The sequence below is a fragment of the Cibotium barometz genome, chromosome 11 (genome assembly GCF_041138505.1).
Source record: "Cibotium barometz isolate CiBa-2024 chromosome 11, ASM4113850v1, whole genome shotgun sequence".
Lineage (NCBI taxonomy): Eukaryota > Viridiplantae > Streptophyta > Polypodiopsida > Cyatheales > Cibotiaceae > Cibotium > Cibotium barometz.
This window is the reverse complement of record NC_141056.1, coordinates 14121983-14149916: the sequence shown is the minus strand read 5'-3', so window position 1 is coordinate 14149916 and position 27934 is coordinate 14121983. Positions and strand designations below refer to the sequence as shown.

Below are 27934 nucleotides of genomic sequence, written 5' to 3'. Positions count from 1 at the left end.
GGTAGTCTTCTTGGATTAATGAATCATTTTGTAGCTCACCTTCTACAAACTGCTGCTTATCTGTTACAAACCCTTCCTCGCCAAGCAGGAGCCTTGCTTGCTTCAGCAAATCCGTATCCATAACAAATCAGTCCTTGAATGGGAAATCTCACTTGGCTTGCGTTACAAGGTATTTTTCTTTCTCTGACTCCCTTGCTTTATCAACAAAACAAAAGCCTGCTTTTTAATCCCTAAAAAAAAAAACCTTCTTCTATGCTTCAAAGAACATGGTGATCAAATGCATACACTTGTGAGTTTGCAAAACAAGTAACAAAATAGAATGCTCTGCAATGGCACTACACAATGTCATATCAAAGTGTCATTACCCTGGACACTGTCAGAATGCAGTGTGGAAATGAAGACAATTGCTGTAGAGAGCAAAACGCAGATGAGAGAGGGAGAGAGAAGAAGTGTAACAATGCTATATATACACTAGAAAATCCCGAAACATACAATGGCAAGTGTGGGGGGCAAGGGCCATTTTATATGGCCCCAAGCTGCTGGTCGGCCAGTCCAAAACAGGCCGACAGCAGCATATATGCTCATGACCAGCAAAAGGCATAGTCGGCTAGGTAAAAAACAAGTTGGCCACTCCTGCAGGTCAGGTCGGGTAGCATAGATCAAACGGCCAGCGAACTGATACAGCCGACATGCCTCCTACACCCAGAAAAAATGGGAAAAATATATGGAAAGTGAGGAAAAATGGGGAAACACCGAAATTGGGCGGGCACACCCACAACAAAGGCCCTTGTGTAATGTACAGACAGGAGATGACTGCTAATACCCCCTCTTAGTTCTTGGATGTGGAACCAACCCTAGTGAGCTGGAGTGCTGCCGGAGCATAGCCTGAGGTAGAGACTTTGTGAAGAGGTCCGCCTCATTGTCCTCCATTGAACAATAAAGAAGCAAGATGTCACCAGCCAAAATCTTCTCACGAACAAAGTGATATTGTATCTCCATGTGCTTGGTTCGGGCATGGAAGACCGGGTTCTGAGCAATAGTGATACAGCTTATCGCACTGGATGATTGTGGGCTCCTTCCGTGGAAACCCAATCTCGCCAAGCAACCTCCGCAGCTGCCACACAACCTTGCAAGTAGCACCACAAGCAGCCCGGTACTCTTACCTCTGTAGACGACAAGGCAATAGTTGGCTACCTCGCTGCTCCATGAAACAGCTCCTAAGCCGAGGGTAAAATTGTAGCCTGATGTAGATCTTCTCATGTCTGTATCTCCTCCCCGATCTGAGTCACTCCATCCTTGGAGTCGGACTCGGTCCTTCGTTTCCCCTCCATTGTCGTAGAATAGTCCAAGATCCTTCGTACCCTGCAGATACCGCAAGATCCGCAATCCTCCGTCCCAATGAGACTTCAAAGGCGTCTGCATGAACGAGCTCAACAGCCCCACAGGAAAGCTCAAGTCCAATCTGGTGTTCAACAACCAGATCAATGAACCAATCAGCTTCCGGTTGAGAGGGGCATCAACTGGCTCACAAGGATCATTCATTGTAAGCTTCGTGTTCGGGTCCATCAGTGACGTGATAGGCTTGTTGTTCTCCATCCCAAAGGCCTCAAGCAACTCATCAACATACCGCTGTCGAGAGACAAAGAACTCCCTTTGGGTTTGCCAGATAAGAAGAAGTGGAGTAAGCCTAAGTCGGTCATCTCAAACTCCTTTGACAAGGCAGCCTTCGTCATTGCAATGTGCTCCACATGACCGCCAATGAGAATGAGGTCATCCACATAAAGGATGATGAACGTGACCAACCTGCGTTCTCGAAAGCGATACAAATTAGGATCTGCAGTTGATCTTTGAAATCTAGTCCATAGAAAGAAGGAATCAATCTTTTGATTCCAAGCCCTGGGAGCCAGCTTAAGACCATACAAGGCCTTCCGCAACCTGTAAACCATCCCCTTTGATCCTGGAACCTCAAAGCCCGGAGGCTGCTCAACATACACTTCCTCAAACAAGTCACCATTAAGGAACACGGATTTCACATCCATCTGATATACGGGCCACCGCTGAGAAGAGGCAAGGGCAAGAACGGTCCGAATCGTGGTCATCCTTGCTGTCGGTGCAAAGGTATCCTCATAGTCGATGCCAGGCCGTTGAGCATAACCCTTAGTCACCAGTCTGGCTTTGTGTTTGTCCACCGACCCATCTGACGTATACTTGGTCTTAAAGACCCACTTGACACCAATGATTGGCCGTTTTGACGGTCTTGGAACCAACTCCCAAGTTTTATTCTTCTCTATGGCATCCAATTCCACTTGCATGGCTTTCCTCCAAGTATCTTGTGAAAGGGCTTCCTTCACGGAAGTGGGCTCTTTGTCCTGCATGATACGAGACATCAAAGCTTAGTTTACTTGTAAGAGCTCCGCTAAATGGCTTTGGTCACGAGTTCTATGCGATCTTCGAGGTCCGTCCTCTGTGGTCTACTCGGAGGGAATCTCTGTAACACCTGACTCCCGAAGGGTGTCTAACAACCACTTGGGTACTCGAATAGAACGCGGAGCCTCCTGTTGCTGCGGGGGCTAATCTCCAGCCGCAGGCTCAACCTCTTCAATTGACTGAGGTTGTCTAACTGGAACAATAGACCGGGAATCATCATCAGACTCATTTGGGTCTCCAAGAAGTGGCGACTCAGTAATAGTAGAAGCTGGAACATGCTCATCAAAAACATCTCTGTTGACAACAACCTCGTTCCGCTCTGGGTCATACAACCTGTATCCTTTGGAAAGAGAGTTATATCCCACAAATACAAGCTTCTGGGACTTCGAGTCAAGCTTCCCCCTTTGCTTCTTTGGAATGTGAACATAGGCATCACTCCCAAACACATGGAAATGGGAGACATTTGGTTTCCTGCCAAAATAAGCCTCAAAGGGAGTCATCTTTGGTACTGAAGTTGTCAGAGATCGGCTGAAGATATGGACAGCCATAGCCACAGCCTCTCCTGGAAGTGGACGAGAAAGATCACGATACTCCAACATCGTTCTTGCCATCTCCACCACAGTCCGGTTCTTACGCTCAACCACTCCATTCTTTGAAGGCGAACTTGTATTGGCCAGCTCCCGCTTGATGCCATGTTCCGCACAAAACCGCACAAACGTATTGGAAGAAAACTCTCCTCCTTTGTCAGCCTGAAGAGTCTTTATCTGCAATCTAGACTCTTTCTTCACCATCACATGCCACTCCTTGAACCGAGCAAAAGCTTGGTCCTTCTGGGAAAGGAAATAAACCCATGTGAATCTGCTACAATCACAAGCAACATAAAATACAAAGAACCTCCCAAGGATGGGGTCTGCATAGGTCCACACAAGTCAGTGTGTACCAACTCCAAAGGTTTCGAAGCCCGTTTGGAAGCCTGCTTTGGAAAAGATTCCCTGTGTTGCTTACCATGAAAGCAAGAACTACAGCGTCCCTGCCTGCTGCCAACATTTGGCAAGTCAACCACCATCTGGTCCTGGAATACCTGCTACAACGCATCCACATTCAAGTGGCCAAACCGAAAGTGCCACAAATCATCGATCTGAGTGCCTGTTAGAGAAGAGAGTGCTGAGAGTTTGTAGATACCATTCTCCACTCCACCTTCCCATACAACCTGGCCTGTTTCTGTGTCTCATAGAGCAATAGAATGCTCCTCAAACTCCACCCGGAAGCCAATCTTGCAGACCTCATGCACTGACAAGAGATATGAAAACCAAGTGCGGGGACATAAAGAACACGAGAGGAATGCTTCCTCCCTTTGCCATCGAGAATGATCTCCATTCTGCCCTCAGTGTGAATCGGTATAGTGGAAATTGTCGCCAATGAAAGTGCGACCCGACTGTCGTTTAAGATCTTGTAAAAACTCTCGGGAAAGAGTCACGTGTGTGGAAGCACCACTATTGAGAATCCACTCTTGAGTCCTTGGCGGTGAAACCAACTGTCTCCCCGCTCGAAGAAGATGAAGCATCTGTGTCCAAAATCTCCAAGTGCACAAAGGCTGGAGTCTTTGCATTTGAAGCTGAAGAATCGGCACTCTTCGCGGAACTCCGCTTAGGACATTTTCTCCAATAGTGGCCTTTCTCGCCACAATTGTTATAGGTCCGCTCGGCCTTCAATTTATGAAGCATCCGCAAAGCTTTGGGCTTACTCTCATACAGAGAGTGATCTGCTACCTTGTACAGGTTCACACTTTCACTACAGGGGGGATTTGTAGGCATATGCTCACTTATGGTAGTGCTATGTGTGAACAGGGCTTAACCAAGGGCACTTTTTCCCATGTGGTTTTTCCTCTTGGATATCAAGTGTGAAAGGACACTCTACATATAATATTTTGTACTTCTATATTATATGGATGTGACACGCATGCAAGGGGTGACTTGCATTTTGTGGCTACCACACTTTTGGCTCTCTCTCTCTCTCTCTCTCTCTCTCTCTCTCTCTCATTTCTGTGTGAGCTTCTTCTTCCTGCATCTAACCCTAATGTGGAGGTTTCTCTATGTGAGTGTGTGAGTCCAACACCAACAACTTCTGAAGGGATTGGACGTGCATATGGCTTTAACCAACTGACGTGAAACACATCGTGCATAGTCCAACTCGGAGGTAGCTTCAACTGCATTGAAACCTCATTAATCTTTCTGTGGATGGGAAAAGGTCCGAAGCTTCTGAAAGACAACTTTGGGCATCACTTGCCCACCTGCTTCAACCTTTGCTTCATAATCCGAAGATAAACCCAATCCCCTTCCAAAAACTTCATATCCCTTCGGTCTTTATTGGCCTGTCGAGTGTAGGCCTCTTGTGTGCTTTGTCTTTTACTGACTCTAAAATCTCGTGGTAAGACTCCGTCACTCTGTTCGCTTCAGGTATTGAAGACGAGGTCCTGGTCAATAGCGACTGGAATGGTCTTCCAAACGTTGCCTCATATGGAGTCCTGCCAATAGCTAAAGAAAAAGAATCATTCAAAACACCTTGAACTAAAGGGAAATATGATTTCCCCTTACCTTGCTGATCGTGGACATAACACTTCAGCACATCAAAGGCCAATTGGTTGTAGATTTCTGTCTGGCCGTCCGTCTGTGGGTGAAATGCACTGGAAAAATTCAATTTAGTACCAAAGTTATCAAACAATGTCCTCCAAAAATGACTGGTAAACTTGGCATCTCGGTTTGACACTATGGTCCTAGGAATCCCGCCATTCGGGTACCAATGCCGAATAAACAACTGGGCAACATCCTTGGTGGTCACATTGACGCTGCATGGAATAAGCATAACAAATTTGCTAAATCTATCAACTATAGTTAAGCATTGAGTATTACGCTTACCCGGACTGGAAGGTAGATTTGTGACAAAGTCTATCGAAATATCTTTGGAAAGGTCTCTCAGGAATTAGCAAGGGTTGTAATAACCCTATTTTCTTTCCACGAGGAGCTTTCACCTTTTGACAAATATCACAGCGTTGTACATATGAAAACACATCTCGCCTCATCTTGGCCAATAATATTGCCGTCCAATTTCTCCAAAGTCGATTTCATGCCCCTATGACCACCAGTAATGGCGTCATGAGCATCATGGAGAAGAGCTGCCTTGAACGACTTCATGACACATAGTCGGCCTTTGTAGAAAAGCCAACCATCGCATATCAAAAAGTGGCATGGTCCTATGGCATGCAATGCCTGTTCCCACTGTGTACCGAATTCCTCGGAATCCGCGTACGTGTGCTTCATGTCGTCTAGTCCCGTACCAACAAGGTCGAGTCTAGTGGTCTGAATCAAAGTCACTTGTCCCTTCCTGCACAAAGCATCAGCCACTGTATTGGCCTTTCTTGGTAGGTACTCAATCATACCACCAAATTGCTGGAATAGCTGGCTCCAGCGGTGTTGTCGGTCACTCCACTGTGCACTTGGCATTGTTTGAATCCAACGTAATGCGTGATGGTCAGTGCGAACCTCAAAGTCATGGCCATAAAGGAAATGTTTCCAATGTTTCAAGACCTGTATAACTGCAAGGAGTTCACGATCGTGGACTCAGTAATTTTTCTTTGCGGGCAGTAACTTACGAGACATGTAAGCTATTGGATGACCATTCTGTTGTAATACACCACCAATTGCTCGCATCGGTGATCTCACCTGAAATGGCTCGTCCCACGAGGCAAGTGCTAAACAAGGCGCTTCTGATAAAGCCACCTTGAGGTTCTTGAACGTCTCCAATGCTCGTGGAGTCATTCGAATCCGTTGCCTTCTTGTCTTGACACCCTTTAGCAGATCGGTGAGATCCGTTGAGAGGTCAGAAAACTTCTCTATGTGGGTGGAGTATGCCTGGCATATACCCACAAAGGATCTGATGTCATAAGTTGTCTGAGGTACTTCCCAATTGACAATCTCGGCCACTTTAGCCGGATCAAGTCGAATGCCTTCTACACTAATTAAGTATCCAAGGTAATGCACCTGGAACAAATAAAATTCCGACTTCTTCTCATTGACGTAGAGCTCGTTGCTTTCTAGCAACTTAAGGACTCTCTCCACATCAATGTCATGCTGCTCAACCGTAGCAAAAAATACTAGTATGTCGTCCATAAATATGAACACACACTTTCCAATTAATTTCCGGAAAACATGCATCATCATGCGGTTGAATGTAGCTGGGGCGTTCGTCAAGCCAAAAGGCATGACCACAAATTCATAGTGGGTCCGTTCCGTACGGAAGGCTGTCTTGGGGATGTCCCCCTCCACAATCCGCACCTGGTGGTACCCACTCTTTAAATCGGGTTTTGAGAACACCTTAGCCCTATTCAGCCTCTCGAGAATATAATCTATTCGAGGCATCGAGAATCTACTCTTGATAGTTAGCTTATTGAGTGCACGATAATCGACACACAAACGAGAAGACCCATCTTTTCTTGACAAATAGGATCGGTGCTGCAAATGGCGACACGTTGGGGCGGATGAAGCCAGATTGCAACAATTCTTGGAGTTGGCGGTCCAACTTCGATTCCATTGCCTTGGAAAGGCGATACGAAAACTTGCTCGGGGGTTTCGAGCCTGGAAGGAGGTCAATCTTGTGGTCTTTCGGTCTGGACGGGGGAAGCTGGGGAGGGAGATTGTCCCAAAGAAAAATCTTCTGGAACTTTTCATGGAGAGCCAAATTCTTCTCGGAAGCACTGGCCGCTGTCTGGGCAGCCTGGATGTATATTATCGTACAATGTGCGCCTTTTCTTATTGCTTGCTTAGCCTGCAAGTGGCTTATGAGTGGAAAGTTCGGAATTCCTAGCTCACACTTAATGGTCACTGGGGCGTTTGACACATTCCAATTAATCTGGAAAGTGTGCTTGTCCCACTTGACATCAGGAAGAAACTTGTGAAACCATTGAATGTCCAATATTATGTTTGCTCCTACAAGAGGGGCAACCATAAAATCGCGCACAAACTCTATGCCTCGGATAACTAATTTAGCACCTAGAGCTTCATACTTGACACTCGTTGTCATGCTTGTGCTAAAACCCTCAACTTGTTTGTCCATCGAAGTCGGGACGAAACGGGCACGCCGAGCAGCTTGTTTTGTGACCACGTCCTTCGTGCTGTCACTGTCAAACAAGACAACGACTCTCTGGCCACCTATGTAGCCAAAGGTCTTGAGCAATTCGTTGCGCTCATACTCCTGGTCATGGGCGTCCTTTCGCTTATCTTCGAGCTCTCGGCTAATGATTGCTTCAACTGAAGCATTGGGATTTGAAGAACTAGGGGTAGCTGCTGGGGTCTGTGTGGGAGCTGGGCTCACCACGGAAGTTGTGGAGGTTGAGACGGCGGTCTTTGGAGCGGTATTCTTCTTAGGACACTCCCGAGAAGTGTGTCCTTTTGTATGACAAAAGAAACACCTACCCTCCTCCTTGTTCTGAGAAATCTCCTCAGCACTCAACTTGCCACCCATCTTGCTTGCCTTCGCTTTCTGGTCTGGAGTAAGCTTGGACTCATTGTTCGAGTTCTTGGAGCCAGAGGCTCTCGTGCTCTATCCTGGGGAAGACCCCGTCTGGTTGAGGCCTTCCCCCCCTCCCCCCTTCCCCCCGAGGCGGCAGCCTTGGGAGTAGCCAGCTGGGAAGTCTTGGGCTTGCCACCATTATGCTTCATTTCAGCACTCTGCGCAAGCGAGAGTGCGTCTTTGAAGGTCAAATCAAGAGAATGAGAAGCACACGGAGTCCACACAATGGTTGAATAATCCCTTTGTACAAATTATCCCATCTTTGTGTAATTTGAACCACAGCACTCTGCGCAAGCGAGAGTGCGTCTTCGAAGGTCAAATCAGGAGAATGAGAAGCACACGGAGTCCACTCAATGGTTGAATAATCCCTTTGTACAAATTATCCCATCTTTGTGTAATTTGAACCATTGTCTGTGATGACTTGGACCACAAGTTGTGGCCCAATCTCCTTAATAGCCTGCCTAATGTGCTCATAAATCCACTCTCTAGTAATGCGCAAGCCGGAGGCGGAGGCATCGACGACACGCAATAATGTTGTGTTAGCACAACAAGACACCAAGATGTTGATCATGTGTCGTTGCCTCTAGAAATTTCATAACATTAAAAGAGACAAGTCATAAGAGTCGAGAGTCAAGACACTTACAAGTCCACGAGTTATAATGAGTTTTCAAGTCTCAAGAGTCAACATTCAAGTCATTGTAGGGTAACTTGTTACTTGTAAGATATTAAAAGAGGGAAAAGGAGTGTCACTCCATCCATCAGAGACAGTGGAGCATTCATATCGATGCCAACATGCTTTCAATCCCATCAACTCACTTTGGATTTGATTGACTTGACTTGTTAAGTGTGTGGTTCTCAAATAAGATGCAAGCCACTAGCTCCTGCTGGAGCTGCTACGGCTACCAATGCATAGTAGAACTTATGATAGGCGAGAACTCGAGCAATGTTAAAGGGAAGGTTGCATTGGTAGAAGAACTTATGCTTGGCAATTTGAGCCTCGTGCTTTAGCCTTAGAGCATACCGTGCTTGTAAGGTGCTTTGCCCACGCAAAAGTTCTCTACCCCTCTTCTTTGTATAGACTTGGGAGGGCCGAGCACTTGAAGGCATGGAAACATGTGGCTCATCCATCGGTAAATTTGACAATGACTCACCCATGAGAGGAGGTTCCACCGTAGCCGGACGTGAGGGTGCTCCACCAATAGCAGTAGAGAGTGAAGCCGAAGGACCACCAACTCCCACGTGTGATGTTGTATGACTACCACTGCCGGATGCATGATTACCCACATTTGATGTGCTTCCTGGTCGTGAGGCCAGTGCTTCCTCTCCCCCACAATTTTTTGAAGCCTCAAGTTGCCTTGCCCTTTCAGCCATCTCTTCAATTCTCTCTTGGGGTAATGAAGTGCGCAAAAGTGCCGCACGTCATTAAACTTTTGCTCCATGCCACCATGTGCATAAAATATGTCCTCATTTACACGATAGGTACCATGTGAACCTTGCTTTCCTTTCCATGTGAAATCAGGCCTCACCCGTGTGCTACTACCTTGCAAGGTATCACCACAATATTTGCAAACAACACACTTGGTACCGGAAGTCCCATACCTATGAATGAAAATGGAGTCTTCCCATGCATCACGAGTGTCATCCTTCTTGTTTCGGCGAGGCAGTATAGGCAAATCACTTGATTAGATGCCAAATTAGCTTTGATTAAGGACGGATTTTGCAAAATTGAAGAAAAGAAAGGAGAAATTGGGCAAGAATCAAGACATCAGAGAATGAGGAAAGAAGCCAAAGAGAGATGAAGAGAGGAGAAGAAGAGAAAGGGAAAGAGAAGAGCAAGGAGAGAAGAAAAGAAGGAGAGAAGAAGAGAAGAAGAGGAGAGAAGGGGAGAAGGAGAGAAGAAGAGTGGGAGAAGGAGAGACTCGAGAAGGAGGAGAAGAAGAGAAGAAAAGGAGGAGGAGAGAAGAGAGAAGGAGAGAAGAAGAAGAGAAAGGGAGAGCAGAGTGGCGGGCTGCGAGCTGTAGGGAAGGGAGGCGTGGGCGGCGGACCGCACGGACTGTTGTGCACACGTCAACGAAGGGCGGGAGAAAAAAAAACATAGGTTTAGTCGAAGGGTGAAAACGCGCAAGGAAAAGAGAAAAAAAATAAATCTCCAATTTGGGTGAAACACCACATTTGCAGAGGTTTCGAGTTTGTTTTGAAACGTTTTGGGATAGAAACGTTTCACACATTTCTTTTCTTTGAAACACGTTTTTTTGTGACTATGCTCACTAGGGAAGTTGTTACTTGGTGGAAGCATTGGCCACAACTTCACACAGATCTCACAGGCCAATTCCAATTTGATTGGGCTACTTTTGTGGCTAACCTCAGAATAACGTCAAAAAGAATTATTCGGTATATGACAAAGAGCTTTTGGGGGTGATGACTACGCTTAAACATTGGAAGCACTTCCTTTACGGAAGAGATTTCACAGTTAAGACAAATCACCAGGCACTTAAATGGTTGCAAACTATGCCCCGTGCCCAATGGAGTGACATGCAGTCCAAATGGAGTTAATTATTCCGATAATTTGAGGAAATGATTGAATATGTTCTTGGTAAGAACAATCCCGTTGCCGATGCTCTCAGTCGAAAAGCCACGATTCAAACATTGCAAGACTCCACTGTGCTGGAAATTCAAGGCAAAGACCTGTACAGGATAAAGGCACAGTATCCAAATTCGGAAGAATTTGGGACTCAGTATTAGTTGGCCCTCAGTTCAGAACCAGGCCACTCTAGTATACAGGATGTTGGTTGTTTTCCAAGAACTGTCTTTGTGTACTCAAAGAAGCGCTAAGTCCTTCTCCATGATGCCCATGACTCTCTTGTCAGAGGTCATAGAGGTATCAATAGTACCTTGGAGAAGTTAGAGAGGTCATTCTATTGGCCCAAAATGCGACGGGATGTCTACCAACATGTCCAAGCATGTCAGATATGTCAAAAGGTGAAAGTTCCATGTACAAAACAGGCCGGCCTTTGCCTATTCTTAAATTTTTGTTGTCATACTTCATAGAAGTCTCTTTTTTGGGGAAAAAAAAGCACCCCAAAGGTTTACTTTCTTAATAAATAGAGGACATGGCTTTTATACTAGACGATGGTAATCATATTTTTTGTATGCTTGGGTAAATATTGTGGGCTGATCAAGTAATGAGACTGTGAAAGAAAATGTGCACACTGATTCCGTTGTTTCCGTGTATGTGGACCCTGGCAGCCGGATTCATTTTTGAAGGCTAGAACCCGGTGTGAAGCTCCGCGGAGAGAGTCTCAATACATGACCAACTATGCAGCTTGTCGGTATGTGAGGCTATCCTGTTTACGCGGGAATCCCATAGCAGTATACTCCATTCAGGTATTGTAAGAGCCATGGTGTTTCTAGGTCCTAGGTATAATAAACCTCCACTTGTCTCCTATTTATGCTGTTGGCTTTCATGTAATTTTATTTGGGTGCAGTTAATAGGCATTTCTATGCCAGGGCTTGAGCCTGAGTTCCAACCTTTGGTGGATCACTTATTGCCGCATCTGACATCTCATAAACAAGAAATTCAAGACCTTTATTTACAGGTATTGTCTTTTCCTTGCATGGATTAGTAGTATTAGGCTTTGTGTAGATTAATCGAAGTAGCCACAACAAACCTGCTGTGGTGCACATGATTAAGGGGGCCCAAATGTTTTAAGTTATAAAGGAGAGCTGTTTGATAACTTCTTGGCTCTAACTGCAGCTTCTTCGGGAGATTATGACTCGACTAGCACCTTTTCTTACACATTTAGAGGTTTGTTTTAGCCATTATGAGCAGTCTTTTGAATAAATGTGAAGACCAAGCATGATGCTCCTCATGTCTTCTACTTGCGAATGGATATGGTTATAGGGTGAGCTCACTTCGAACACTGAAGGTGTGGAATCCACTTTGAGATTTTTAGCCATGCTTTCGGGGCCATTCTATCCTATTTTGATGGCTATAGATGAGCGGTGAGTGCTAGGAAATCTCTACTACAGTGTGAAGGATGCAATAACTCTAGCCTTTTTTGATTAATTATATGCTTTTATTGACTTTGTTTTGTAGAGAAAGGATGAAGGTTGTAGCCACAGCAAATGACCTTGATTCTTCAAAAAGTACTCAAACTTCATTATTTACAGTGTCTTCAAATTTTCAGGTACCCCGTGCCTGCCTTCTCTCCCCTCTCCTCCCCAAAGAAAATAATCTTCAAAAAATAAAATAAAATGGAGACTTTTATCAAGTAAGACAAATAAAGCATAATCTTGGGGCAACCATTGATGCTCCATCCTCAACTGTTGGGCCGTTATAAAGAGATGCCAGATTGAGTAGCCTGGGAACTTGGATTCTGTTTTGGACATGAGACCCAGTCATAGATACAATTTGATGTCTCTGGAGATCTGGCATAATGCGACATAGGCTAGTGTTGAAATGCATGAGCAGCATGGGATACTCTTAGCAGGCAGTATTGCAGTGCCATATGCATCCACTTTCCGCCCGGTTTTATTGGTCACATTTTGAACCGATTCTGTCACTTTCTGTCAAGGATTTTTCTGCCGTGAAGGGGTGGACTTTGCCATCTAATGATTTCATCTAAAAAAGGTTTTCACATATATCAAAGCTGGGTACCCCTTTTGAGCTCCAGTTTATTGTTTTGCCTGGACTTATTCAATTGTTTTTGTGCATTTTCAATCATTGTGTTGCACCTACAACATGCTCCAAACATGCCCAAATTTCATTGATACTGTTGTCCATGCTCCTTTTGTCCAAATCATAGTTGAGAGAAACGGGGAAATGGAAGCAGAAACGCTAGTTAGCAAGGAGGGCTGAGGGAGGGGAGGGGCTGAAATTTCATGGTTGTTTGCACACACACGTGATCACATTATGACATGAGTTTTAAGGTTTAAGAGAATAGAAGGGGAATAAAAGGGATATCAGTTCATGTAATGAAATTTTCTTATACACTCATGTTGCACTGGGTGAAAAAAACTCTGAAACGCCTGGTGCAGTGGGAATTGGCAGCCTGAAATGTTTCCCCCGTTGGCTGAAACGTTTCAGCCAGCCGTTTCGGTGTTACAAAAACGTTTTGGTGACGGAAATGCATTTTGTTTTCAGCCCTCTAGATTAGCTGTTTCTGCCCATTTTCCATACTATGATAAAAATACACTCTCCCAGCCATTCCTTTGGGAGTCTTAGTGCAAGCATTGTCCAATGTCCAACATCCCTTCCACAGGTTTTTTGCTGCCCTTTAGTTCCCGGCTTGCTCATTCTAACATGTCATTGTCCCGTACCTATCCTGAAACGTGTTTCAGCCCTCTAGATTAGCCTTTTCTGCCGTTTTGCATAACTATGGTCCAAATACACTCTCTCCCAGGCATCCCTTTGGGGGTCTTAGTGCATGCATTGTCCAACATCCCTTTGGGGGTCTTAATGCATGCATTGTCCAATGTCCAACATCCCTTCCACAGGTTTTTTGCTGCCCTTTAGTTCCTGGCTTGCTCATTCTAACACGTTATTGGTGTGCGCACACATCTACCTGATGGGTGCCACGATTGGCGAATGGAATTTGTTACTCTTATGCCCTGAACAAATCGGCTCATGGGTTTCGCAGGGGGTAAGTATTAATCCTAATGCTATTTTGAAAACTATTTTAGGTGTTTTTAAAGCCTTAGTCCTGCAGTTACTATCATTATCAAAAGCAGAAAGCACACTTAGGTGATTTAAATGTTGAAAAGCAACGTGCTAGTATTTTTATGGAGAAATTGATGAGACGAGGGCATCTTTGTGGTTGAGTGTACTGATCTCCCAAGCACCTACACAAAGCGTTTTCTTTTCGACTATTTTATTCATGTGTGTGTGTGTGTGAGTGTGTGTGTATAGTTAGCATAGAACATATTCCACAAGCAGAGGATACACATATGCTTTGATACCAAATGTTACATCTCACGGTCAACTTAAGTTTTTACGTGCGTTTGAAAAATTAATCCTTTTTTAAGAACTTCTTGAGGAGTTGTCACCATCCTCACCCATGTAGGCGAATTTTGGATGGCGGGAACGGTTATCAATTCCATTGAATGATTCATTAGTCAAGCCCCTTTTTTAAGAATTCCTATAGGAAACCATTACCATCCCTTGCTCATGTAGGTGGATTTTGGTGAATCTCTCCAAAGTATGTAATTTACTAAATTATGAAATTAATGATCATCAACACATTTCTTAGATAACCAAGAAAACAATAATTAATAATAACTTAATTGATCTTATTAAAATTATCAGATTTTATGCCTGGAGAGAGACTATACATGGGGTTGAGAAAAAAGAAAGTAATATTAACGTCTTCAAAAGACCCAATATTATCTATGCCTTGAGAACATGTGAATACAAGATGCAGATACATCATGGGCTCATGTGGGTACAATGAGAGAGAGCAAATACATCATGGGCTCACGTGGGTACAATGAGGATAACAGGGGGGAGACATCATCATGATCCATGAAGATTGTCCAAGATGGGTGGATGTAGGACCTCGAAGAGGCTCTTTATTTCCATTGCCCATAGGGGGGCATCTCTCTATCGTAAAATCTCTTGGATTTGAAGCTGTCATATGGAGGTTTGCTTCGGGCCAGAGTGCTTCAGATGTCTGGCCGTAGCTGATGCGCTCTGTCCAGGGTGATTCCTGAAAGTCGTGATGGTGCAGCCCCCAGTTGTGTGTCATCTGGTCCTTCTAAGGGGATCCTTGGACTCCAATGTCGGGGTGGTCCACATGTATTACCTAAAAGAACCTCATGACGGTAGGTGTTCAGAAATTGGATTTGGCTCTCTTGTCCGAGGACCTCCATCAAGTAGAGTCCTAGATAGAGGGCCAAATCCATCTTGAAAAAGACTATGGAATCTCCTTGGGATCTCATAATACGTTGGGCATTCGCAGATGTGCTGCTCATTGAGGGCTGAGATCTGATTTGGATCTTCATTGTAAATACTCATTCATTCCATAATATACATTTGACTGGATTGGGTAAAGAGTCTCTCTTCTCCTTCTCTCTATTTTTCTGTGTCATCATTGTGCATGTGATCAGCTTTAATCTTTCGTGCTTGGCATTAATCATCATCGATTATGCTTCCGCATAGTTACATGAGGTGGCTTATAGACTCGGGTTGCTAGAACATTGGAGAGCACTCCACGCCTATTAACACTTGAAGAGTATACTGTTATTTTGCTAGGTCCTTCTCGAGTCCTTCTATTTACCCTTTTTATAGAATGACAAAACACAGGTAAGCGACCTTCCAAACCTCCCTTCCACCGGGAAGATGCTTTAAGAGGAATCACATTGCTTTTCATGCGAGTCTCTCAAGGAGTATTAGAGAGGATCCACTAAAAGTAAAAGAATTGGAGCAGATAGTCTTTGATAAGGAATGAAAGCTTAAAGGCGGAAAATTTTAGCAAAGGTTTCTCGTGAAGTTTAAGAACTACCTATCCATTGATGCAAAGTGGGTAGATGAAGACTACTTAAGGGAGTATTTGGCACTCCATGAAGGATGTCTAGAAGCTTTTTAGTCACGGTCAATTGATTAGAAGGGCACCTTGAAGCTCCATAAGATGGGCGATTTCTATGTATTCAGTTTACAGGATTCATTAGAGAGTGGGCACAATCCCTTCAAAGAGGCAGACACCCTCGACTTGAGAGATCGAGACTCTCTTCCCGTCAGTTTCAGATTTGCAACATACTCTGATGCTATAGAGAGGCACTGATACAGGAGGTGAACATCAACATGTACCCTATTGTAAGGGAAGATGACACATGGTTGGTTCGGCCTATTTCGTTGTACATGCATTGTTCAAGTTCATGTTTCTTTTGGTAGGTATAATTTTTTTCTTTTCATGTTCGAAGACTTCTAGTCTACACGTCTCTTAGACCCTTTGGGTCTTTAATAGACGTTATTATAATTTCTTTTTCTGTGCTAGCACCTTCATAGCATGTATCTAACTCTCCCATGCTTAGGGGTGATCTGAAGCAGTCCGGCCTATGGTTGGGTTGGCGAGTTTGTCATGTGCTTGTGTGTTCTATGCATACGCGTACGTACACACAGAATACCAAAGGTTGTCTGGTTTTGTTTGCGAACAGAGTGAGAAATTTAGAGCAATTATCTCTAGAAGAGGAAGTTCCGCAGTTCAGAAGGTTTCAGAAGGTTTTGACACCCAATACAGGGTTGTTGGGGATGTATGTTGGTCCCCGTTCTTCTCTACACGGCACAATGTCCTTTATGCTCCTTGTGCATGAGGCCAAAGAGCATTCATGGCAGCTTTACTGTTTCCATAATCTTCAGCAATTCCCTGTACAAAAAAATCAAAGAGTTCTCCTGGACTACTGCTTTTTGGCAAGGCATGAAGAGCACTTTTGAGCTGGAACGAGGTGAAGGGCTTACTCAGGGATGCTTGCATCTCTTGTCACTAAAGATGGGGCATAGCTGCAGATCCCCTGTTGGGCTTCGTCTCTAGCCACTGAAGTTCTGCTAGAAGCAGCTCTGAATGCTAGTTGGCTACAGGTTGTCTGGCAGTGGTTGGATCTGAGTGGAGCTTGTGCATCCCTTAGGAGTCTCACACTGTTTCTGCCATGGCACGGACCCAGAATGGAGGGAAATTTATAGTTCACTCTCCCTCCAAGGTGTGTTTTGCACTACAATGGTTTGCGTTTCACCTGTCATGGTTGAGATTGGCCTTTGTGGTTAATGGTACAGTTATGGTTTGTCTGTCTCATATAGTCACCATAATTGGGAACCATTCCTCTTCAGTTTAAACAAAAAACTGCCCTGTGTAGAGTTTATTAAAAGGATTGCAGAGTCATTTATTGGCATGTCCTCTCACACAAGCCTTTGCTGGCCTTTCCTTTGTAGTATTCTTACTGCTGGTTAAAGACTTGAGGTGTCCGTATTTCCTATGCTGGTCATAACATCTTCCTTTTCCCTTTTTGCTGACTTTTCTATTGTGTATATATGTTTTGTCTAGCACTGTATCCTTACTTTTTTCATGGTGTTTTCAATATCCAGGCACCACCAAGGAGGTCTCGTAGTCCTGTCCCTTCTCAACAATCAGTTGGGCATCTGTTAGCATTTCGTCCAGATGTGGCATTGCTGCTTTTGAAAGTGGCTTACAAGGATGGTGCTCTTGGAATAGTATGCAGGATGGTAAGAACCATGGTAGAAGTTGAATGGACTGCCTAAAATCTGTTTTTGAGTTGGTGAATGTGGCTGTTGTACCACACTACCCAGCAGGGGGTATGAGCTTGAATACCATACATACATACATATATACATGTGTATGCACATGTGTATACATATGTATATGTGTGTAAATATTTACACACACACACACACACACACACACGCACACACACACACACATAAATACATACATATACACATATATATATGTGTGTGCCTATATATATATATATATATATGTATATGTATATATATGTATATGTATATATATATATATATGTATATGTATGTATATGTATATGTATATATATGTATATATATATATATATATACACGTATATATGTATATATATATATATACACATATACATGTATATATACACGTATATATGTATATATATACGTATATACATATATACATATGTGTATATATACATGTGTGTGTGTAAATATTTACACACACACACAAACACACACACACACACATATAAATACATACATAAGTACATGTGTATTTGTGCACAGTGTGTAATACATACACAAACACACACACACACACACATATATATGTATGTATGTGTGTGTATGTATGTATGTATGCATACATACATATATATATGTCTATATGTTTCATACATATATATGTGTGGCATGCACATATATATGTGTGAATATATATATGTGTGAATATATATATATATATATATATATATATGTATGTATGTATGTATGTATGTATGTATGGCGCACACATATATATGTATGTGTGGCACACACATATATATGTATGTGTATTAACACACACACACACACACACACATATATATGTGTATGTATGTATGTATATGTACTTATGTGTCTATATGTATGTATATGTATGTGTTCATGTATGTGTATGTGTGTATCTATATGTGTGTATGTATGTATGTCTACACACACACACACATATATATATATATATATATGTATGTATGTATGTGTGTATGTATGTATGTATGCATGTGTGTGTGTGTGTGTACCGCAGCAGGATGTCTTATTATTGCAAGTGGATATTGCTAAGGCTTTTGATACTATTAAATGGGGGTTCATTAAAGAAACTATGCGTGCTCTGGGATTTGGAGAAAAAATGTAGAATATCATTTACTGGCTTTATGCTGATAGCCAGGCGGCTTGTATATTGTTAGGAGATCTCTCAGAATCATGGACTTTGCATCGTTCAGTTAGGCAGGGATGCCCTTTAAGTGCTCTTTTGTATGCTATAGCGACGCATCCCATGCTTCTTTATATGGATCATTTGGTTGATACTGGCAGTCTTCATGGATTGGACATTTAGAATAGACGTCAGTTGGTTGCTCAGGCATATGCTGACGATTCTTTTTTTCTTCCTCGCAATACACATCAGGATCTTTCTACTTTGATGCAGGCTCTTTCTTTGTTTGCACTTGCGGCTGGCCTACAAATCAATTTTCAGAAATCTAAATTGTTGCCTCTGCATTCAAAACAGTGGCATAATTTGCTATGGCCAAGGGAAATAGTTCACTCCACTCATTTGATTCGGCATTTGGGATATCCTTTGGGATGGACAGTCACTCGCCGTCAACAAACAGATTGGGTCTTGGCAAAGCTCAAGAAAAAGTTGGAATACTGGAAACTTGCAACATGGCCATTGCATGTTCGTTTACGAATTCTCCAATCCATCTTGGTTGCCTATATTCAGTTCTACCTTCCTCTCATCAGGTTTTCTCGGGGGGAGCTGAAATTATTTATGTCCACCATCTTGAAGATATTCTGGAGGTCGAAGCAGGGGAAAAAGAGTGTACGTTTGCTTTCGGCAAATCGTTTGTGTACCCCTAAAATGCATGGAGGCTTGAATATCCTTAATTTACAGGTGCATATTCTTGCCCACAGAGGTAAACTGATGCTTCAATTTCTGGAAGGCACTCAGCCTTGGACAGCGATGATCCGTCATTTGTTACTTCATCTGACGACTTCGGCTTTTGGCCATTGGCAACCTACTCATTGGGATTTTATTCTTGGTTGCATTACTGGCAAAATTAAGGGCTGTCCTCTCATTTCTGGCTTACTTGCTGATTGGAAGCTTGTCCTTTCAAATTTAAAATGGAATGGTCGTGGCTCCTTACAAGGCAACTCTCTCCGCGCTGAGAGCATCCAGTGGTTCAAAGCATTTTCAGTTCCCCTGGCGGTGCAAGAACCCCGGCGTTCATATTTTCTCCACTCAAAGGGTGTTACCTCTGTGGGAGATGTCATCCATCCTGATGGCTCCTCTCTTTCTTTTCCACAGGCTGCTGCACATTATGGCTTGGGACCTCATTATCGTCGTCTTTGGCGTGATATAATTCAGATGCTTCAGCCTTTTTTGCCGATTCCACTGTTGGAAATTCGAGATCGCCTCTGCAGGATTGGACTATCTCCTCTTTTGATTCTTCATGCCATCCCTTGAGGCTATCTGATATTACAGTTGCTGGTCTGTATAAACATTTGTTGCCATTGCCTTGGGTTTCTGAACGGGCAAATCTCTTCTGGCATATGCATCGGTCATCTTGGTGGTGGAAAAGACGATTGCGATCTCTTTGGCAGTCGAAGCGACAACAGCTCTTTTTGTGGCGCGTTCTTTTGGCTGTTATTCCCTCAGGACAGTTTCTGGCACGCAGACATATATCCTCATCCACTTGCCATAGATGCTCTGCTTCCAGAGAGACAGTCATTCATATTTTTTGGAGCTGTCCTTCTTCTCGTCAGTTTTTTCTTCCTCTCATCCAGCTTCTGCGGGCTAGATTTCCAAATATGATATTTGGAAAGTTTTTCTGGCTATTTGGTCTTCATTTGCCCAGACCAGAGTTCTCTCTTTTCTTCTCATGGGTGCGCTACTGGGCTTTATGGACACTATGGAAAGTTCGCAACCATGGAGTTTTCGGTGATGCGGTTTTTTCTTCATTTTCTTTTTTTCGGTACTCCCTGCATCAATCTTTCTTCGATTGCATGCAGGTTGACCAAATAGATCATGATGTATATTTGTCTTATATTGACATCTTCAGTTGATGTACTTTGGGACTATCTACTTTGGATAGTCATCTTGTAAATCTAATATACTTATGATTCCACAAAAAAAAAAAAAAAGTGTGTGTGTGTGTGTGTGTACTCACATACATACATACATATATGTACATATGTATTTGTGAATTTGGGCATGTTAGTGGATTCATGTAGGTATATCTTTATGTTGTATTAGCGAACATGCAAATTTCACATTGTGATACTGTGTTAATTCTTTCTATCTTTAGTGGTGCATATGTCCTATCAACTACCCTTTTTGTTGTCATGATTCCTTCTGTTTGTTATGATCCTTAGTGCTAGGCTTCATTTTGGCCGAGTTTGCCCGGTATCTCCGGAGCTCTGATAGAAACTTAGTACATAGACCTTTGTATGAATGAATGCTCTTATGTGTGTGTGTGTGCGACTTGTGTTACCCATTTCTCCTCTCAATTTTGGTGAGGACGATTCTCACGCCATGGAAGTGTGTGATGCACGTCATCAGTTATTACAGCATGTATCCCCCATCCTTTCTGCTACTCAGGCGCAACAACTAGAAACAAAATTCTCTGAACAAGAACTGTCTGATGCAATCAGGTCTTGTGGCCGATGGAAAGCTCCAGGATGGGATGGCCTTACAGTTGAATTTTTTCTTGCATATTGGGACACCCTCAATATACCTTTGCTGCGTATGGTAAACATTGCCTGGGAGACAAGGCAAATGCCAGCTTCCTGGAAAAAAGGATTAGTGAAGCTGTTGCCTAAAAAACACTTATGTCAGTCTTTGGCAGATTGGAGACCAATTACCCTTATGCCGGTGATATACAAGATTATCAGTAAAATGGTTGTCAATCGCATTAAGGGTTGCTTGAATGATGGACTCCATTCTGCACAGTATGGATTTATTCCTCGCAGGCACATTACAGATAACATTGCAAATGCTTATATTGGCATTGAATATGCCAAATACACGCAGCAGGATGTCTTATTATTGCAAGTGGATATTGCTAAGGCTTTTGATACTATTAAATGGGGGTTCATTCAAGAAACCATGCGTGCTCTGGGATTTGGAGAAAAAATGCAGAATATCATTTACTGGCTTTATGCTGATAGCCAGGCGGCTTGTATATTGTCAGAAGATCTCTCAGAATCATGGACTTTGCATCGTTCAGTTAGGCAGGGATGCCCTTGAAGTGCTCTTTTGTATGCTATAGCGACGCATCCCATGCTTCTTTATATAGATCATTTGGTTGATACTGGCAGTCTTCATGGATTGGACATTCAGAATAGACGTCAGTTGGTTGCTCAGGCATATGCTGACGATTCTTTTTTTCTTCCTCGCAACACACATCAGGATCTCTCTACTTTGATGCAGGCTCTTTCTTTGTTTGCCCTTGCAGCTGGCCTAGAAATCAATTTTCAGAAATCTAAATTGTTGCCTCTGCATTCAAAACAGTGGCATAATTTGCTATGGCCAGGAGAAATAGTTCACTCCACTCATTTGATTCGGCATTTGGGATATCCTTTGGGATGGTCAGTCACTCGCTGTCAACAAACAAATTGGGTCTTGGCAAAGCTCAAGAAAAAGTTGGAATACTGGAAACTTACAACATGGCCATTGCATGTTCGTTTACGGATTCTCCAATCCATCTTGGTTGCTTATATTCAGTTCTACCTTCCTCTCATCAGGTTTTCTAAGGGGGAGCTGAAATTATTTATGTCCACCATCTTTGAGATATTCTGGAGGTCGAAGCAGGGGAAAAAGAGTGTACGTTTGCTTTCGGCAAATCGTTTGTGCACCCCTAAAATGCATGGAGGCTTAAATATCCTTAATTTACAGGTGCATATTCTTGCCCACAGAGGTAAACTGATGCTTCAATTTCTGGAAGGCACTCAGCCTTGGACAGCGATGATCCGTCATTTGTTACTTCATCTGACGACTTCGGCTTTTGGCCATTGGCAACCTACTCATTGGGATTTTATTCTTGGTTACATTACTGGCAAAATTAAGGACTGTCCTCTCATTTCTGGCTTACTTGCTGATTGGAAGCTTGTCCTTTCAAATTTAAAATGGAATGGTCGCGGCTCCTTACAAGGCAACTCTCTCCGCGCTGAGAGCATCCACTGGTCCAAAGCATTTTCAGTTCCCCTAGCGGTGCAAGAACCCCGGCGTTCATATTTTCTCCACTCAAAGGGTGTTACCTCTGTGGGAGATGTCATCCATCTTGATGGCTCCCCTCTTTCTTTTCCACAGGCTGCACATTATGGCTTGGGACCTCATTATCGTCGTCTTTGGCGTGATATAATTCAGATGCTTCAGCCTTTTTTGCCGATTCCACTGTTGGAAATTTGAGATCGCCTGCAGGATTGGACTATCTCCTCTTTTGATTCTTCATGCCATCCCTTGAGGCTATCTGATATTACAGTTTGCTGGTCTGTATAAACATTTGTTGCCATTGCCTTGGGTTTCTGAAGAACGGGCAAACCTCTTCTGGCATATGCATCGGTCATCTTGGTGGTGGAAAAGACGATTGCGATCTCTTTGGCAGTCGAAGCTTCCTCTTCGACAACAGCTCTTTTTATGGCACGTTCTTTTGGCTGTTATTCCCTCAGGACAGTTTCTGGCACGCAGACATATATCCTCATCCACTTGCCATAGATGCTCTGCTTCCAGGGAGACAGTCATTCATATTTTTTGGAGCTGTCCTTCTTCTCGTCAGTTTTTTCTTCGTCTCATCCAGCTTCTGCGGGCTAGATTTCCAAATATGATATTTGGAAAGTTTTTCTGGCTATTTGGTCTTCATTTGCCCAGACCAGAGTTCTCTCTTTTCTTCTCATGGGTGCGCTACTGGGCTTTATGGACACTATGGAAAGTTCGCAACCATGCAGTTTTCGGTGATGCGGTTTTTTCTGCTTTTTCTTTTTTTCGGTACTCCCTGCATCAATCTTTCTTCGATTGCATGCAGGTTGACCAAATAGATCATGATGTATATATGTCTTATATTGACATCTTCAGTTGATGTACTTTGGGACTATCTACTTTGGATAGTCATCTTGTAAATCTAATATAATTATGATTCCACTAAAAAAAAAAGTGTGTGCGCGTGGGGTGGGTGTGTGTGTGGGAGCATATATTAATACCAAGTTCTACACCCACTTTTGGGAAACTGATGACGTTAGTGGGGATGTCGTAGTATCTAGACCATACTATGCATGATGGAGTTGATGGTTTATTGTCTTGTGGATGACTACCATGAGGTTATAAATTGCACTTTCTTATAAGGTGAATTTGGACATGTTCCTGGATTCATCTAGGTATATATATATATCTACATATATATATATATACATATACATAGATACATACATATATATATATGGTATTAAATTTATGTGTGTGTGTGTGTGTTTGAATACATACATACATACATACATACATACATACATACATACATACATATATATATATATATATATATATATATATATATATATATATGTATGTATGTATGTATGTATGTATGTATGTATGTATGTATGTATGTAATACATACATACATACATACATACATACATACATATATATATATATATATATATATATATATATATATATGTATGTATGTATGTATGTATGTATGTATGTATCATACATACATACATACATACATACATATATATATATATATATATATATATATATATATATATATGTATGTATGTATGTATGTATGTATGTATGTATGTATGTATACATACATACATATACATACATATGTATGTATACATACATACATACATACATACATACATACATACATATATATATATATATATATATATATATATATATATATATATATGTATGTATACATACATATATATATATATATATATATATATGTATGTATATATATATATACATACATATATATATGTATGTATATATATATATATGTATGTATATATATATATATATATACATATATATATATATACATATATATATATATACATATGTATGTATACATACATACATACATACATACATACATACATACATATATATATATATATATATGTATGTATGTATGTATGTATGTATGTATGTATGTATACATACATACATACATACATACATACATACATATATATATATATATATATGTATGTATGTATGTATGTATGTATGTATGTATGTATACATATATATATATATGTATGTATGTATGTATGTATGTATGTATACATATACATACATACATACATACATACATACATACATACATATATATATATATATATATATATATATATATATGTATGTATGTATGTATGTATGTATGTATGTACATACATACATACATACATACATATATATATATATATGTATGTATGTATGTATGTATGTATGTATACATACATACATACATACATACATACATACATATACATACATACATACATATATATATATGTATGTATGTATGTATGTATGTACATACATACATACATACATACATACATATATATATATATATGTATATATATATATATATGTATGTATGTATGTACATACATACATACATACATACATACATACATATATATATATATATATATATGTATGTATGTATGTATGTATGTATGTATGTATACATACATACATACATACATACATACATATGTATGTATGTATGTATGTATACATACATACATACATACATACATACATATATATATATATATATATATGTATGTATGTATGTATGTATGTATGTATGTATGTATGTATATATATATGTATATGTATATATATGTATATATACATACATATATATATATGGTATTAAATTTATGTGTGTGTGTGTTTGAATACACACACACACACACACACACACACACATATATATATATATATATATAGTATTAATTTTTCTTTAAAAAGCGCTATTTTTTGTGATTTTTTAAAGCATGGCTCGACACCCAAGAAAAAACAATTCTAAAAAATAGCATAATTGCATCATGTCTAGTTTTTTGAATATTATTAGTAAAATTATATTTTTACTGTGAAAATATTGCAAAAAACCAATATATATAGAAAAATATACAAACAATAAAAACAACATATATATATATAATTATATAATTATATATATACATCATGATATATATATATATATGTATGTATGTATGTATGCGCGCGCGCACACACATATATATATTTACATACATATGTATACAAATATAATACATATATGTATGTATATGTACATATACATATACATACATATGTGTGTGTGCGTGTCTGAGAATGTATGCATAAGTGTGCATGTATGCATGTGTATGTGTCTTAGAATATTCTTATTTTTAGAATAACACTTTTGAAAAACATTTTTCATTCAGGTTGCAAGGGTATTTGGCAAGCTTATGACACCTATTGCTTCAATGGAGCCGAATGCAGCTGCAATTGAGGTTGTGTCAGGGTCTCTTGGGCAACCTGTTGGTAGTGATGATACAATGGCAAGTTTTGAGACGGCCGTTTCGAGTTTTCGACAAATCGACTACTCATTACTTTTTGGGGAAGAGTTTCGGGTTTCGGAAGACGGTGGGGTGGACTCGGAAGTCTCAGCACTTTTAGATATTGCAAGTGTCGAGGAGGGGCTTCTGCATTTTCTTTATGCTAGTGTTTCAAAGGTATGGACCTTTCTCCTAGTGTTTCAAAGGTAAGCACCTTTTGTACTCTTTGTTTGTGACTTGTTGCCATTATCTTTGTCAGTTTGTTTTCTTTTCCAAATCTTTTCAAATCGTGATGCTTGCATTTCTATTTTGTGTTTTGGTTTGTTGTAAGGTGGAAAAATATCAAAAATCTCTTACAAGAGGGGAGACACTGAATATCGTTAACAAGAGGGGAGACAATGAGAAAAGAAAATAAAGGGGAGAAACTCTATTGTAATGCTTAAGAAAAGACCACAATTTGCGCATGCGCGCGCGCGCGCGCACACACACACACACACATTTTTTTTTTTGTAAAAGCACTGTCTTCTTTACTATATTGGAAAGGAAGCCCTCAAGGTGAGGGAAAACTTCGTAGAATGATACAAGTTAAAAACAATGAAAAACAAAGCCACCTGGCCAGCATCGACGATCTGATGCAGATGGATGCTCAAAGACTGACTCAAGGATTGACGAAAGTTATGATAGCGTGCAATCCTTACGGAATGAAAAAACCAACTGATTTGCTCCATGCCATATTGTCCACAAAGCCCAATATCTAGTCCAGATTAAAAAGGGCCGTGCATGATCCAACTTAGCAGGCTACCTGCCAAAAAACCAAAAAAATTCAGAGAAGTTATACCCTAGGAATCTGAGTGTAAGAGAATGTGAAATTTGCTGAAGGAAACTTTTGATCTCTAGACAAGACCAGCTTGCAGATGTGCAACTAGTAGTGGATAAAATCCGAGCCATCCCGGTGGCTTCACGTGCTCAAAGTCAGCATCATCGACTGACTCCGCATCGTTACTATTGATGGTCTTCACTAATGTAGTGCCTACTGATTCTTCATAAATACTACTTTCTGTATTCACAAAGTTTCGCCAAACTTGCGTATTTTTCTTGGAAAAAGCAGTAGTAAAAGGTGAGGATTTGCGGATTGGAAAGAAGTGTAAGGTTAAAGGAAAAAACACTTGTAGGGTAGATGAGAAAGGTGCGACGAGGTAAGAGAACTTGCAGCTCGCCGTCGATAGAGATTGCTTTTGGAGTTAGTGTAGATGGCCCCTTCTCACAGATACAGGACTTGTCCCTTTTTATGGGGCTTGAGAGAAGAAAAAGCAAAAACATGCTTTTCTTAAAAAAAAGCTTTGTGTTTTATAAAACCCCCTTTTAAAAAAGCAAACTTGCTTTTTTTGAATCCCAAAAGCAGGGTTCATATAAAAAAAAAACGCTTAGCTTTTTCCCAAAAAATTCATGCCAAAAAAAAAAAAAAAACTTTTCGTGTTTTTCTCTCTCTCTCTCTATGTACAGGGACGTGGCCTCTCTCTCTCTCTCTCTCCCTCTCTTCTCAGATCGACTGCATGCTTTTCTCTCTCGCTGCAGGCCTGTGCACTACTGCCCATGTTCTGCTGCCCGTTAGGCTGCCCACTGCCCTGCACATGTCTTGCCCAGGTGCTGTCCTTCGAACACTGCTGCCCTGTGCCGCCCTGTTGGCCTGCGCACCCTACTGTGTGCACAGCCTCTGCTATCCGCCCTGTAACATAGCTGTGTGCGGCCTGATCAGCCCGCCTTCATGTGCTACCTCGGCTGGGGCTTCCTTGCAAGGCCTATGGCCGGCCCTACCCTAGGTTTTAGGGCTGGCTACACACCGCCTAGAGTCTGGTCGTTTGGGGTGCCTCATGGGCCTGGCTATAGGCTTCCCTTGCCCATGGCCTCCATGCCCAAAGCTCGTCTACCTTCCTCCCCATAAGAGCTGTACACTGCTGCCCCTCTTCTCCATGCTTCTCCCCGACGTTAAGCTCCACTATCCCTGTCTACCAACATGGACATAAATCAGGGAGAAGAAAAATTTTCTCTCGGGGGATCTCATGCACAAAGAGGTCAGCCCACAGCATGCTTTTTCTTCTTCCTTCCTTGCCTCTTGCACATTCA

The 27934-nt window shown here is 41.7% G+C and overlaps 1 protein-coding gene across 10 annotated transcripts in view; it reads left to right on the top strand.

The window, feature by feature from the left end:
- LOC147633792 (uncharacterized) overlaps positions 1 to 27934 on the top strand; it is a 145849-nt gene that overhangs the window by 244 nt on the left and 117671 nt on the right. For all 10 annotated transcript variants that reach the window (XR_015266926.1, XR_015266928.1, XR_015266929.1 and 7 more), the window contains exons 1-9: position 1; positions 89 to 169; positions 11239 to 11376; positions 11478 to 11588; positions 11747 to 11797; positions 11894 to 11994; positions 12089 to 12179; positions 17066 to 17203; positions 25697 to 25987. The exon at position 1 is cut by the window's left edge and continues 244 nt beyond it. Coding sequence is in view for 6 of the 10 variants with exons in the window: in XM_086804841.1 (XP_086660967.1) it covers position 1; positions 89 to 169; positions 11239 to 11376; positions 11478 to 11588; positions 11747 to 11797; positions 11894 to 11994; positions 12089 to 12179; positions 17066 to 17203; positions 25697 to 25987 (1003 nt within the window). In the remaining 4 variants the exon portion in view is untranslated. The remainder of the gene's footprint in view (positions 2 to 88; positions 170 to 11238; positions 11377 to 11477; positions 11589 to 11746; positions 11798 to 11893; positions 11995 to 12088; positions 12180 to 17065; positions 17204 to 25696; positions 25988 to 27934) is intronic.